Source organism: Gobio gobio (genome assembly GCF_949357685.1).
Source record: "Gobio gobio genome assembly, chromosome: 14".
NCBI lineage: Eukaryota > Metazoa > Chordata > Actinopteri > Cypriniformes > Gobionidae > Gobio > Gobio gobio.
The window spans coordinates 9,233,453-9,248,553 of record NC_137107.1 but is presented as its reverse complement, the minus strand read 5'-3'; the positions used below and the strand labels follow the sequence as shown (position 1 = coordinate 9,248,553).

Below are 15,101 nucleotides of genomic sequence, written 5' to 3'. Positions count from 1 at the left end.
AATTGTAAAAAAAAAATTAAAAAGAGTATTGTATTTCAGCAGATTTTATAGTGTAAACATATTCAAGTGCGAATGAGAACCGTTTCGGGGGGGATGCCGGGTTTGCAAGATTTTATTTTTATTTTTTTAGAAATATTCAAATTCCAAAATTGAAAATCGAATGCCAACCCACCGAACGAATATTAAAATGTTCTGGACCAGAACCAATAATGCGCTGATGCTACACAAGGACCGCCCTCCTCATTTCCATGTTGCACACGGAAAAGTAAAAATAAATGAATTAATCAATAAATAAATAAATGTAAAAATAAATACGTGTGGGAATGAATAAATATAAAAATAAATGAATGCATAAATAAATAAATGTAAAAATAAATATATAAATATTAAAATAAATATAAAAAATAATTAGCAAATAAATAAAAGTTAAAAATATTTATTTTTAAATGTATAAAAGCAGAAAACAATAAATTAAGGGAAAGATAATACAAGTAATTTGATTAAAAATGAATCATCTTTAATCATCTTTTTAAAAATCCTTGATTATGCGGCACGTTTTCTTAAAAAATGCAATGAAAAATGCGGGATATTTATGCAATTTTATGCGATAAAATTGCGGGAACTTGCAAAAACTGCGGTTTGATGAGAGAGAAAAAAAGCACTACATCACAGAAAGTGCTGGAATATTTAAGTTCTCATCTTGTTTTATATAAGACCTTAATAATGGCTCAAATTTACAAAACATTTAGTCAATCAAGTTCAGTAGCTTTACAAAAGGAATATGCTACAACTTCTGAAAAAAATTATAAATAACTTCCTGTTTTACAGATGTCGCTATACAAAACAGACATTTGAGTGCTTCCAATGCACAAAGTGCAATCTCTTAAAGGGTTAGTTCACCTAAAAATGAAAATTCTGTCATTAATGACTTCCCTTTATGTTGTTGGACACAAATTAAGATATTTTAGTTGAATTCCGATGGCTCAGAAAGGCCTCCATTGGCACAATGTACACTCTCAAGACCCATAAAAGGTAGCCTACTAAAGACGTCGTTACAAAGTCCATCTCTCTACAGTAGTTCTTCATTAACTTTATGAAGCGACGATAATAGTATTGTGTGCAAAAAAAACTAAATAACGACTTATATAGTGATGACTGATTTCAAAACACAGCATCATGATGCTATGAATCATCGAGTCGATTCATGATTCGGATCGCGTGTCAAACTGCTGAAATACGTGACTTTGGCGATCCAACCCGCTGAATCGACTCATTGATTCAAAACGCTTCAAAACGCTGAATCCACTCATTGATTCATAACGCTTCAAACCGCTGAATCGACTCATTGATTCATAACGCTTCAAAGCTTCATGATGCTGTGTTTTGAAATCAGTCAGCACACAGGGAAACTGCTTTGCTCTTTTGCTGTTATTTTTGTTGGCCAATGGGAGTTTGTGCTTCATCATGGTTTCACCGGTATCTATGGTTTCTCCACGGGGTTTGAAGCTTTTCGATGACGTTCGCGTCGGGTAATCACGTCACTTCAAAACGTTCCCATGGCAATAGGCGGAAATGGCGGCTCTTGTGTGAAGTAAACGAAAATTTTTCAACTTTCTTCCAATATATATGACTTTTTTTGCAACGAAAATGCGGGGATTATGAAATCATGATAGCCCCGCATATTTTGCACGCGGAAATAGGCAATTTATGCGGCGAAAGTGCGGCGTATTTGAAAAAATGCGGCCCCCGCATGAATATGCGGACTTTGGCTGATTATGCGTTAAATCACGCGATCGCATAATCGCGTTTTTCTGGAGGGACTGATTAAAGGTCATTTACAGGTGTATTTCCCCGCACTGAAGAAAGCTGTAAAAAGCAGTTTCACTCTACGCTGCCTCAGTAGCTGATGCTATGGGAACACACTCTCCAGGTGCTATGATTGTCTGAAGCCTGTATAAAAACACGCCAATTAATTAGCCCTTGCACCTCCCTGTGAGGCATCACATCATCTGCACCTCAGGATCTCCTGGAGGTGGAACACAATGTCACTTAGAAGTGTGTGGCGGTGCATCCTCATTTTATCACCAGTGAGGACTCACAATTAAGTGTGTGTGTGTGTGTGTGTGTGTGTGTGTGTGTGTGTGTGTGTGTGCAGAATGCACAAGCCTCACTTGACAGCACTTAAATGTAGGCACTCTGATCATTTCAGAATGAAAGTGCTTCGTTCTCGGATTGCCTTCTTTTAGAGTAAGGAAGATGAATATGCTATCTCCTGTTTAGTCCTGCAGTTGGCGAGGCACCTCACGAGCTAGGGTCCTAGAGATCCAATGTTTGAGCTCGAGACTACTGAGAGTGAGCAGATTTTCCCTTAATCTCTCTCTTGGAGTATGCATAAGTATTTCTGGTCGATTACACAGGCGTACCAAGCTGACGTCCTTAAGTACTTAGATCTAAGGAGCTCAAGGAGTGACTGATGACAGTGACAGTGACATGACTTGAAGGCCAAGTGTGATCTGGTTCTTTGTGCCATGAAGCTAGTGCCTTTGATAGATCAGACACACAATTATTTGTTATAGCTTAAAGATCATCTACATTTTGATGGAGATTACATGGAAAATGTTACCAGCTGCTGGAAAACAAACAGTTTAAAATAAGTATGACATGAAATGACCATTATAAACGGTAGATGGCCGTAGAGGACCACTCATTGACTCATTCCACTCAGTAATATACTTATTTTCACAGGTTTTGCCTTTGGAGTCATATTTAGACACAATCACTATCATTAAAATCAATCACATTACAATTATGCCCCATTATGATTACAGTGAAACCTAAAAATGAATAGTGTGATAAGGAGGAGACTTGGAGTAATAATTGTGTTTCCTATAATTTATTTCAAATATCTGTATCTACAACAAAATTAATGTGTGTGTTTTTAAGCATGCTTAGTGTGTTAAATGTGCTAAGTATTATAGTTAAACAACACTTTTAATTGTGTGTGTGTGTGTGTGTGTGTGTGTGTGTGTGTGTGTGTGTGTGTGTGTGTGTGTGTGTGTGTGTGTGTGTGTGTGTGTGTGTGTGTGTGTGTGTGTGTGTGTGTGTGTGTGTGTGTGTGTGTGTGTGTGTGTGTGCTCTTAGTTATGTGTAAGTCTTTCATTCCATACATGTGTTCTGCATTGTGGATTTTTTGTTTAATTCGGGGTCGGTTTAAACCCCAACAGCATAAAATCGATAAAGGTCCTAAAACACTTGAACCCCAATAATCTTCATGATTGTGTTTCTTTCACATACACATTATAGACTAATTTGGATGAAATAAGTGGTAACGTACGTCCTACTTTTTCATCTGTGTGGTGACGAAGACTATGTGCTTCCTCTGCATTTACACACTATATGTTTTTAGGCAAGAAGTGGCTGTGTTACTTCATGCTCCACTACTCTTTTTTGCCTTCTTTATATTAGTGATGGATATAGAATAACTGTGTTTTTCAGATGGTGAAGTGGTTAGATCACTATAAAAGCATTCTGCTCCATCATCTGTTGTGCTGTTTGTTTAGTTGGGTTAGCATTGATACGTCTCCTCTGTAGTTGGGCTGTTACAGAAGAGGTTTAAGGGTTAATTATATACCACTCCCTCATCTCAAACCATTAGCTGCGGATGGAGATGATATTGATGTGCTCCTCTTGTATCACATAACTATATTGTGATGGATGAGAGAGACTGGGCATTACCGTCACTCACATCCCATTCTTTCATTGTCATTTCTAGTGCACTAGCTAGCACATAGTATCATCAAGTGCCTTCCCAGTAATGATAGTTCAGGGGTGGTAGCGGTGTGCTCCCTCTGTAATTCTGAGAAGGATTGTACAGGCGAAGAGGGTGGGCAATTTCACTACTTAGCTGTGTCCCAAAGTGAAGAAGTGCACAAAGGGCGAACGAGGGACAGGGTTGCCAGGTCTGCACAACAAAACCCCTCCAATTGCTAGTCAAAAGTAGCGGGAACACGGCCAAAATGCGCGGGGCGGGGGATTGAAATATTGCTAAAGTAAAAACAACTTAAACCTGTGGACTATAGGTTACAAACAAAGCAACAGTAAATGTAGCCCAATTCCAGACTTGGCAACACTGAACCGACAGGTGTGTGCCAACTGAAAGCGGGCGTTCGTGAGGAGATTTTAAAAAGAGAAATGGAGCAGACAAGTTTAAAAAAAAAAAAAAAAAAAACAGAGTTTTATTGGATTTTTACATGCTTCAAAGCCTGCAACGATGGGAGACCGGATCATAAGCACGTAAATCTGTAGCCTATGGTTAATCGTTAAGTTGCAAATATTAGTTAACATTTTATTTCTTATGTTAAATGTAACGGTTCCAATATATTTTAAACATTTATATATTTACATCCAAGTCTTTTTTTAAGTACTTTTTTTTAAGTACATGACCAACATAGCCTATTACTTTTGTTATCCCCAGCCTCTCTCTTTCTATAAGGGAAATTTAAAAGAGAGATTCTGGAAATGAAATCTAAATTTAGCGGGACCGGTCGGGTCGGGAATAAAATATTGCGGGTAAACACGTAGTGAATTTTAAGCGCGGGCGAGAGGGTGCAGTGCGGAACCCTTTGCAGATTTAATTTTTATTTAAAGAAAGTGCAGAAAAAAGAAAGATAAAAGAAAAAAGAAAGAAAGAGCAAAAAGGGAGAGAATGGACTGATTCCTCTTCTTGAGAGTATGGTTGAGAAATAAATAACATTTATGCAAGTTAAAATTGGGAAATTAAACTTAAATCTCGCAAGGTTGCTCAGGGCATGGAACTGGGGACTGTGCGAATGCCACCACTAAACGTTTTGTTTACTTCAAGTTCAAGCGGTTGCGCTGTTGTGTTCAATAGTAGGCTACACTTGAGTTAACGACCGCTACCTTCTTTCACAATTTCATCCCGCGCCGCAAGAAATCTGATCGAGTGCCGCGGGAATGCGGACCAGTCAAATCCTGTAGTCACCAGTGTGCTATGAATTCTGGGATAGGGTAGGCTGCGAAGTTGTGCAAAGGTTCCATCTGTTGTACCCTTCCTTTGCCTGAGAAACGAGCCGCTGTGACGCAATCGCACTTCAAATGTGGATTCAGAGGTGCAGCTTTCACATTGGGACAGCCTTTGTAGTGCCGCTATGACGCAATCGCACTTCAAATACGGCCTTCGAAGTGCGCGCCCTTTACTTTGGGACACAGCTCTTGAGTCCCACCGCTTCATCTGGAACCTCTGTTGGTACTGGAAGTATGGAGGTGGTGGCAAGATGCTCCCTCTGCCATTATATAGGAGCTGTCACAAGAGAGCAAGGTGGGCAATACTGACACTCATGTCCCACTTCCTCATTGTGACGAGCAGGACGAGCGAGAGCCGTGAGAGCGACGCGACCTCACAGAGGAGCGAGGACCGTGAAGGATGAGAGAGGACTTTATGTTGTTTCAACAGGATCGAGCCGTCCACCAAGCATCCAGTGCCATCGCAATGGCACCGCGAGGAAGAGCATCTCGGCTGGCTGAGGACTGAGCGGCAGTGTGTCTGTGCTCTACCTAAGGAAACGTGCTTTTGGGAAGTCTGGTGAGAGAGTACTTAAGGCCCCGGTATACTTCGGCCGTCCGCGTTCTGTTATTTTTTTTCCTCTCTCCCCTCTGTCGCTCCTCATGCTTCCGGCTTCTTTTCTCTCGTCTCGTCTGTCCTTACCCCCAGGTGCTGCGGCCGCCGAAACTGGTCCCATGGGTGAGTAGAGCACAGTCTCGTGGGTACCCCCCGGCCTGCGAGGGGGGTATGTGACGAGCAGGACGAGTGAGAGCCGTTCTCGGATCTCTCACGGAGGAGCTTGGACACATAAAAGGAGGAGCGACAACAGTGAAGGACAAGAGAGGATCAGCCCTGGACTTTACGTTGTTTTGTTTTGTAATGTGTTGTTATTATTGCACATTATTGCAACACCTCACTTTCAAAAATGCCAGCCCCTCCGATCAAAATATATATGGATGTTGCATTAATTTTGCTTCCCCGTGTAATCATATATGATTGGGCTATACGGAGGAGGAGAATGGGCATGGCCGCCACTCGCATCTCTTTCCCTCATCTGTCACCTCTCCGGCATGGTCTGGAGGTGATAGTGTGGACATAGTGAAGGTACTATGTTAACACGGTTTCTGGCAGTTCACGAGGAGCAATGGAAGTACAGGCTATAAAGGTGGACATTTTTATCATTGCGACCCACTCTCTGCCTTCTCTGCCAGTACTTTTACAGAGGTAGAATCTACGTCTCCTCATTAGAACCACAGGATTGGGTAACCTCTAGCCGATAGGGCCACTTGGCTAACAGGTAGAATTTCCCAGGCAAGTCTCTCTGTAATGTAGCTCTTGAAGAAAGAACTGGTTGTTATTGCCATGGCTGCCCCTCTTTCTCTGTGGTTCCCTTCAGATGATGAAGGTGGGGTGTCGTCAGGCAGGGTCGACACGCCCTTTTGTATGGTCTGTGATAGAGAGCTGGAGGATGTGGAAGCTGTATAGACGCTCCATTCTTAAGGCCCGGGTATACTTCACTTACCGCGCCCGGACGCGGCACGCGCGCAGCCCTGTCCGCGCGTCTTTTAAAGTATACTACACAACGGATGCGCGCGGAGGATCGCGTTCGACACATGCGCAGTAAAAAAGTGTCTATGCTCTACCAGACATCAGAGGGCAGCACTGAGTCCTGTCATCAAAGGGACATTTGCTGGGCATGATCGGAGAAGAACTGTAGTGGATCCACCATTGCAACATAGTTTGGAAGAAACACTGAAGAATCAAAAATTCTCTCTTTTTTTTCCAAGCGTGTTGTTTTTAAACCGGTCTTTGCACACTCTTCTTCGACGGCTGAACACTGTGCTCAATACTGTGTGTATTGCCACCTAGTGGACTCTTCTGTACTGCTGGCGCATGCGCTGTTGCACGCGGACCGTCCGCGCGGTCTCAAAATTTGGGCTGCGCGCGGACGGGGTGTGCGGCCGGCCGCGAGCCCTCCGAATGACGAAAATTACGTCATGCGGGCGGTGCACGAACGCGGACGGCCGAAGTATACCGGGGCCTTAAGTACTCTCTCACCAGACTTCCCAAAAGCACGTTTCCTTAGGTAGAGCAGGCAGTTTGGAGAGCACAGCTCTCTCCTGAGGCCTCTTCCAGTCCTTAGGATAAGTTGTTTAATTCTACAGTCCCTTCAGTTAGGTTACCCCTGAGAGCTAATGGAGAGTCTGAATAGCAATACTTTGGTCTGCACCCTTCATTGGGAGTTATGGGCGGACAGTAAAGCTGCTGTCTCTCTAGCTAGCTCTGCCCAGGGTCATTTGGGCTTAGAGGTTAGTCCCATTTCACTGAGAAGGGGAAGGCTCGACTGTGACGTCACCTGACATTGGTAGCCAACATTGCTGTATATCATATGTTTATCAGACACTGGCATGAAGCACATTTGACACAGCTTCTCGTTCCCCTTCTCAGGGAACCGGGTTACATATTTAAAATAGACGTTTATGATGTCTAAAATAAAATAATATATGTACAAGTTAAACTAAAGATAAAGCAAACAAGATCCCAGTTGAATAAATAAATCAGAGATATCATAAGTGAGAGATTTTCCACATAATATCCACTGTATGCATGGACAGTGATATGTAAATTTTAACAAATGTGGAATCCTCAGTTTCTATTTGAGAGGGAGTTTGGAGGAATATGGTTCCCATAATATATGTTCAAAGAATATGGTGCAAACTTAAATAATTCAACAAGGTTCAGAATTTGAGGGAAATCGATATGTATTTTATGCAGTTGTTAAAGGTGAAGTATGGAAGAATTTTTTTTATGTTAAAATACATTCTCTTAACACAGCCAATTGTTTATTGACTACTATTAGTATGCCATTTATCAGAGCACTGAGAGCGGTCCAATCAGATCTGTCAATCTCTTTCCAGCTCAACCTATAGCAAGAGTTTAGGGGAAGGATACTGTAGCAGGCTGACCCAGCAAGCAATATCTGTCATTTCACCATCTTTAACTATAGACCCAATATAGTCCGGCTAGGAGTAACCCACTTCTAACCAAAATAACCTTGAATTTGGTTACATGACATTTTTGCCAAAATAACTTGCGAGATGTATGATATTCCATCATGTAAGCAAAGTTAACAGTGATTACAAGGTGTTCATGTTCTAGATGACTAGTCTATTCTTGGGCTATGGTTAGACGTCTATGAAATTTTCACTGGCAGCCCAAATTTGGCCTTGTTTTAACCTAGAAGTCAGGGCTGTGTTTGGACGGCTATAAGACGTCTTTTAAACACAAAATTGCTTGCTGGGGAGTCAGAGGGTGTTTAGCCAGTGTGGCAGGAACTAAAAATACATGTGTGAGAACTGTGGAATGCATTTAGGAGCACATGTGCAATTTGAAAGAAAAAAGTCCACGTGGGTTCTCAGTTTTGTGAAAATTTAATTAAAAAAATTTTTTTTTTTAAATACATAAATAATAGCATTTATTATTTTAAGAGGTCTTAAATTTGGGCATGTAAAAAAGTTACATTCATTTGATCGAGTTTACGGCAGCATAGATGTATCCTTCGCTGCCTTCGATATCCCACAATCCTGTGCTTTCCATTCTGTGACAGTTGGGCTAAAAAATAAATGATGCCATCTGAACATTGTGGTTGGTGGTCAGTTTGTGAGTAAATCTACGTTTTTGACCAATGTTTTCTACTTCTGATGTCATTTCTAGCGAGAAGTTACAATTGTAGTAATGAAATATTTGGTTAGTTATCACCAAAATAATTTTTGCTGTAGATCTTTAAACTGTTATGCTGCCTCAGAGGTAGAGCTGCATGATTAATCATTAAAATATTGTGATCTTGATTCAAACACCCACGCGATTTTATTTCTAAATGATAACGATTCTGCTGTCTATTACCATGGCTGTTTCACATCACAAGCGTCAGCGGAGAGCGAGCAGCGCATATTTTTTTCACTGCCCATGTTAATAAATGAGAGAATCGGCCGTCAGCCTTCCGATGTGAACGCTCTCATTCATTGATATGGGCAGCAAAAACATGTGCTGCTCACGCTCTGCTGATGCTTGTGACGTGAAACAGGCTTTAAAACAAAGACTTTAGGGACTTTGGTTAACCTTTTAAAGTAAGATCATTGCCCTGCAACATTCAAATCTGCGTTCGTGCTGCCTCTGATCCAGAGAGAGAGCAGCTGCCATGGAAATGTACAGATAAGCACACTATAAAAAAATGAATCATGGGTCTTGTAACTTTCACAAAATAAATTGAGTATATTTTCTTAATAAAATTGTGGTTCAGTGTTGAAAATATTGAGAACATTTCACTAATAAAACCAGGAGATGCATTTTCCTAAATTTTGAGGTTTGAATTGAGGAACCGATTAAGCGGATAAAATTAAGAGAAAAAAGGCTGCCTATTTATTTTAAGAGAATTAGCTCAATTGTGCAGTTTTATTTAGAGACACCATTGTTAGTTCCCAGCATACTTTGCATATGACTGAAAATGGAAAGTTAATATTTAAATTAAGTCTTATTTTATGTGTTATGTGTTTTTGAGTGAAGGGAAACATCTGTTAATGTTTAATGTTCAGTTATGTTTGACATTTGGAAGAGTTTCTGTTATGTTGAAGTTTTGACCGTTGCCATTATGCAGAAGAGTAGATCTTATGGTTAGATTGTGGATAACTGCATGTATACTAATATTATAAAGCATGTTTCTTTGCTCAATGAGCAATAACTTTGCTAATGCCAGTGCAGTAACTTTTGTTTAGTTGTCTAATGTTTTTTTCTTCAGAATCATGGGAGAATCGCAATCTCAATTTTAAACAAACATTTTTTGATTCTCAATGTATCCAGAATCGTGCAGCTCTACTCAGAAGTCTGTCCGAAATCAGTTTCGTGAGGTACATTTGTGCGCAAACGCAGCCTACAAAGTCATTACCAGATAAGGGGATGTCAGCTGCCTAAGTTTTCGGACCCAGCCTTTGTATGTGTATCTTATCTAAGACACCTAATTTAGATCATCAGCTTGTTAAGAGAGAGCTCCATGATTTTAATGTTCAAATTTACAGGGTCCCTATGCAGTGTTCACTATTCCCAGAGAACGGGATAATATAAGTAATATACGCAAGTTTACATAATTTGGTTATGTTATATGTGAATTTTATCAGGACTGGAAATAAGAATCACTGCAATAAGTGCATTGTGTCAAATTATTAATTTATACATGAATACATAGTAGTTAAAGACACTTAATATAAAGTGGGTCTAAAAAACGATTCAAATAAAATAGTTACAATAGTTTTTGCCATTGTACCGAAACTTACTGAGAATTGGAACTTTTTCTGATAAATAAATGGTGTAAAATGTTCATTGCACCCCTTAAGACTTTTAATATGCTCCTAAGTTTTTCAGTTAAAAAAATTCAGTTTAAAAACATGGCTGATGCGTTACATGGGAAACACTGCAACACCCTAAAATGAATGCTTCAATACCATATTGCATCATGCAACCGTTGAGAAAGACAAATGTACCAGTTTATAATGTTTACTTTGATGTGTCCAGTGTAGAAAGCCTCAAAAAATTGTGGCACATCATGTCAAAAATGTGGGTTTATTGTAAGCGAGACACTAGTATTCGCTCTAGACAGAGTGTTAGCCTACTCAATTGCTTACGTATGACACATTACAACACAGCTAAACGTATTTCTGATGTTGTAGCTTTTATTGTAAGTAACTTTTACCTGTTTGTAAAAATTATGCTTTATTTTTACAATTCTGCTAGGTGCCACTAGTCGCAGAAACAAACTACATACTTCACCTTTAAACAAAATAAAACAGTTGCACATGTGGTGAACCCATCTACACCTTCAGTAGCTCAGTAGCTAAACTTAAAAAAAATAAAACAGACACCTACCTCCAATGTCAGGCCGCAGCTTGTTATCATAGCCATCTAGTAAGCTGTTCAAAATATGTGTGACGTCACTCTCATACACTTTGGGGGTCAGAACCCATGTTTTGTTTGTCACTTCGTCATCATCAGTTTCCAGCTGAACAGAGCTAATGGGTAAAACAAAAACAAAAAAAGTGAATCAAAGTTGCTAATGATCCTCTTTTCAACATTTTTATAAATGCATTTTTATTTCTGTAGTCTCTACAATGTAACATGAGATCAAGTCGTCATGAAATCACAATATTTACTTTGTAACCTGTGGTGAACAATTAACCTATGCAAGTTAATGCACAGAAAGAAATTGTTTGTTGTGGTTATCTTTAATCAAAATCGGAAAATTTGGCATTCCCTCTCTGATGACGCCAGTTTGACCGCTTGGGTAGAATATCCTTAACCACTCCCCTCCAACTGTCAGTCAGCTACGAGCAAGAGATGGAGAGGTGGTAAAATAAACCCGCCCTCTTTTCATTATTCCGCTTCACTTGGAAATATGTCACAACACTGAAGTAAAGTCGGTTGCAAATCAAGCGTAGGGTTAGTTCTGGCAGCTTGCATCAGCTGATTCGCAACTACCTATGGGAATAGACCTTTATCACAGCGGAATTGATTATCGGAAGTACTCGTCGAAGCAAATTATCGATTCTTCCAGTTGTGTAAATTTTTAATGTGCTGTTAACACCTAGTTGACTAAACACCTCTTAAAATGAGCATCCGCAGGATGATTTCAAAATATGGACATTTTCAGTGGCAAGAGAAGAGATAAACTGATAATTACTGTACAGGAATTTCCAAACTCAACAGAACTTGTAGTTCAGTCAGGTCCACTTAAGTCAAAAAACCAGAGACAAACTTTTAGTCAACTTTTTATGGGCATATTTTACAACAAAATTTACATTTGGCGATATGGCTCTTTTCTAAATTCCCAATCCTTTTCATGAGCTCCAGGGAACAGCAGCAGATTCTGGGGACAACCTCCCATTTTTTAAACTGGGAGAGCAGCGAAACCCCCCATTTAAAACAGAGTATGCATCAATGACAACAGAATGACATTGATTGAGTTAAACACAGTTTAAGGAGGAGCTGGGGTGGAGGTGGGTTGCAAAGCAGTGTGCAGCAAAAGCAGCCAAGCAGACAGATTGAACTACACTTAAAGGGTTAATTCACCCAAAAATGAAAATTCTGTCATTAATTACTTACCCTCATGTCGTTCGACACCCGTAAGACCTCCGTTCATCTTCGGAACACAAATGAAGATATTTTAGTTGAAATCTGATGGCTCTGAAAGGCCTCCATTGGCACAATGCACGGTTCACTCTCAAGACCCTTAAAAGGCACTAAAGACATCGTTACAAAGTCCATCTCACTACAGTGGTTCTACAATAACTTTATGAATCGGCGAGAATAGTTTTTGTGCGCAAAAAAACCCTAAATAACGACTTATATAGTGATGACGATTTCAAAACACGGCATCATGAAGCTTCGAAGTGTTATGAATCAGCGAGTCGAATCAGCAGTTTGGATCGCCAAATTTCAGCAGTTTGGCGGTTTGACATGCGATCCGAATCATGATTCGACTCACTGATTCAAAGTTTCGCTTCGAAGCTTCACGATGCCTTGTTTTGAAATCGTCATCACTATATAAGTCGTTATTTAGGGTTTTTTTGCGCACAAAAACTATTCTCGCCGATTATTATTTTAGAACCACTGTAGTGAGATGGACTTTGTAACGACGTCTTTAGTGCCTTTTAAGGGTCTTGAGAGTGAACCGTGCCATTGTGCCAATGGAGGCCTTTCAGAGCCATCAGATTTCAACTAAAATATCTTCATTTGTGTTCCGAAGATGAACGGAGGTCTTACGGGTGTCGAACGACATGAGGGTAAGTAATTAATGACAGCATTTTCATTTTTGGGTGAACTAACCCTTTAAGTAAGGCTTCCTGTTTGAGAGTTGCCAATTGAGTGCATAGGAATCGGATCAGCTGATATAGGCGGGGTTAGAATTTTTCCAATCAGCTGATAGTGGAGCTTGACTATGTGGCCTGCCTGAACTAACGCAGAATGCTTGATTTTTTTTTTATTTCTGCTTGTGAACACACGTGATTATTTTACACAGTGTCAGTGCTCGTCTAATAGGTGACCGCGACGCTACTGTGTGTGTAAGACCTGATGAATACTATCAGAACGAACATATTTATTCAATATTTTAGTCATTATTTTGTATGTAATTCACACATTTATGCCATTTACGCGTTACTGTGTAAGATTAATTAAACGTTTAACAATGTTACATTTCTTTAAAGCAGATACCATGCATTCATTCATCAATTTTAATACTGCTCTTAAGAAAATTAACCATGGATTTACTACAAATAAAAGAAGGACCTTCACCCCACGGTATCAGTCTCATCCATGATTTCCATGATGGGTGTCGTTGTTTAGAATTAGAGCAGACGGATCGCTTTAGTAACACCGGCGAGAGGATCCAGACATTTGTTTTGATTGCGTTGCGATAGTACCGGAAGTAGCGATACAATGCTTCACTTACTGGATAGGTCTATACGATGCCTATCACAGAATACATATACAAGCTCCCTCAGTACTATCAGCTGCTATCACGTTTCCCGAGCTAATTACCCTCCTCCATCCCCAGCTCCACCTCTCGTCCAGTCAGGATTTGGCTGAATTCCCCTTTGAACCAGACTATTTTCTCGAATTATGTTGTACATTAAAATATTGATATTAATGATATCTGCAATACATCTATGTTGGTTCTGTTCTGTTTACCCTAAGGGGAGTTCTTGCCCAGAACAGAACCATACCGCCAATCCAGCCTATATGCGAATTGAATTTCCGGTACAAAATGAATGTCCTTATGATTTGTTTCTGCTATTACACATGATCTTGTTAACAAACAGTCAAGTGAGTATAATGTAAACATGTATTTCCATCTTTCTTCAGGCAAGTTTGGTTTTCCATAAAATACTGTATAGCTCATAGATTGCTCTTTCTTTCATGAATCCTAGTCTTATATTTAGATTTCCTTTAAGTATCAATTAGTAAAAACATAAATAAAATGTGCTAATGTAAATAGAAATAATGTAATAGAAGAAGTTAAACTTGGTAAAAGAAGTTTAAACTTTACAAAACCTTATCTGATTAGAGGAGCTACTTCATTGCGAAAATTGATTAAATTAACAGGCATGTATGAATATTTTCTCAATACCCCATAAGTTGAGGAAATGTATTTAAATGGTATGAGTATTCGTTCCTTTGCATGCATGTGTTTTGGGCATACATATACAGATAGCTGAAGACTTTTTAAAGGATTAGTTCACTTCAAAATGAAAATTTCCTGATAATTTACTCACACCCATCTCATCCAAGATGTTCATGTCTTTCTTTCTTCAGTCGAAAAGATATTACGTTTTTTTGAGGAAAACATTCCAGGATTTTTCTTCACATAACGGACTTCAATGGCAACCAAAATGTTGAAGGTCCAAATCAATGCAGTTTCAAAGGAAGGGCTTCAGAGGCTCTGCACCATCCCAGATGAGGAATAGGGTCTTATCTAGACAAACCATTGGCCATTTTCAAAAAAAAAAAAAAAAAATTATATACTTTTTAACCTAAATTGCTCATCTTGCGCTGCTCTGTGGCACGCCAGTGATTACGTAATCACGACGGAAAGTTCACGCTAGACGTAGGCAGAAGTTCCGCCCCGTGTTTACAAAGCGTATCCTTTAGCAAAAAAAGGTAAAACAACAATGTCAGACGATTTTGAAGTTGAAGATGGAGTGTTTTTTGGTAAAGGGCGTTTGTATCAGTCTTCGCACCTTCGCTTGGGGCGGTACTTCCGCCTATGTCTAGCGTAACCTTTCCGACGTGATTGCGCAATCTGTGGCACGTCGCAGAGCAGCGCAAGATGAGCAATTTAGGTTAAAATTACAGATGGTTTGTCTAGATAAGACCCTATTCCTCATCTGGGATCGTGCAGAGCCTCTGAAGCCCTTCCTTTGAAACTGCATTGATTTGGACCTCCAACATATTGGTTGCCATTGAAGTCCATTATATGAAGAAAAATCCTGGA

General features: G+C 39.8%; 1 protein-coding gene across 3 annotated transcripts in view; it reads right to left on the bottom strand.

Annotated features, from left to right (window-relative positions):
- gabrg2 (gamma-aminobutyric acid type A receptor subunit gamma2) overlaps positions 1 to 15,101 on the bottom strand; it is a 153,008-nt gene that overhangs the window by 118,465 nt on the left and 19,442 nt on the right. For all 3 annotated transcript variants that reach the window (XM_079834426.1, XM_079834427.1, XM_079834425.1), the window contains exon 2: positions 10,979 to 11,121. In XM_079834426.1, coding sequence (XP_079690552.1) covers positions 10,979 to 11,121 — 143 coding nt within the window. The remainder of the gene's footprint in view (positions 1 to 10,978; positions 11,122 to 15,101) is intronic.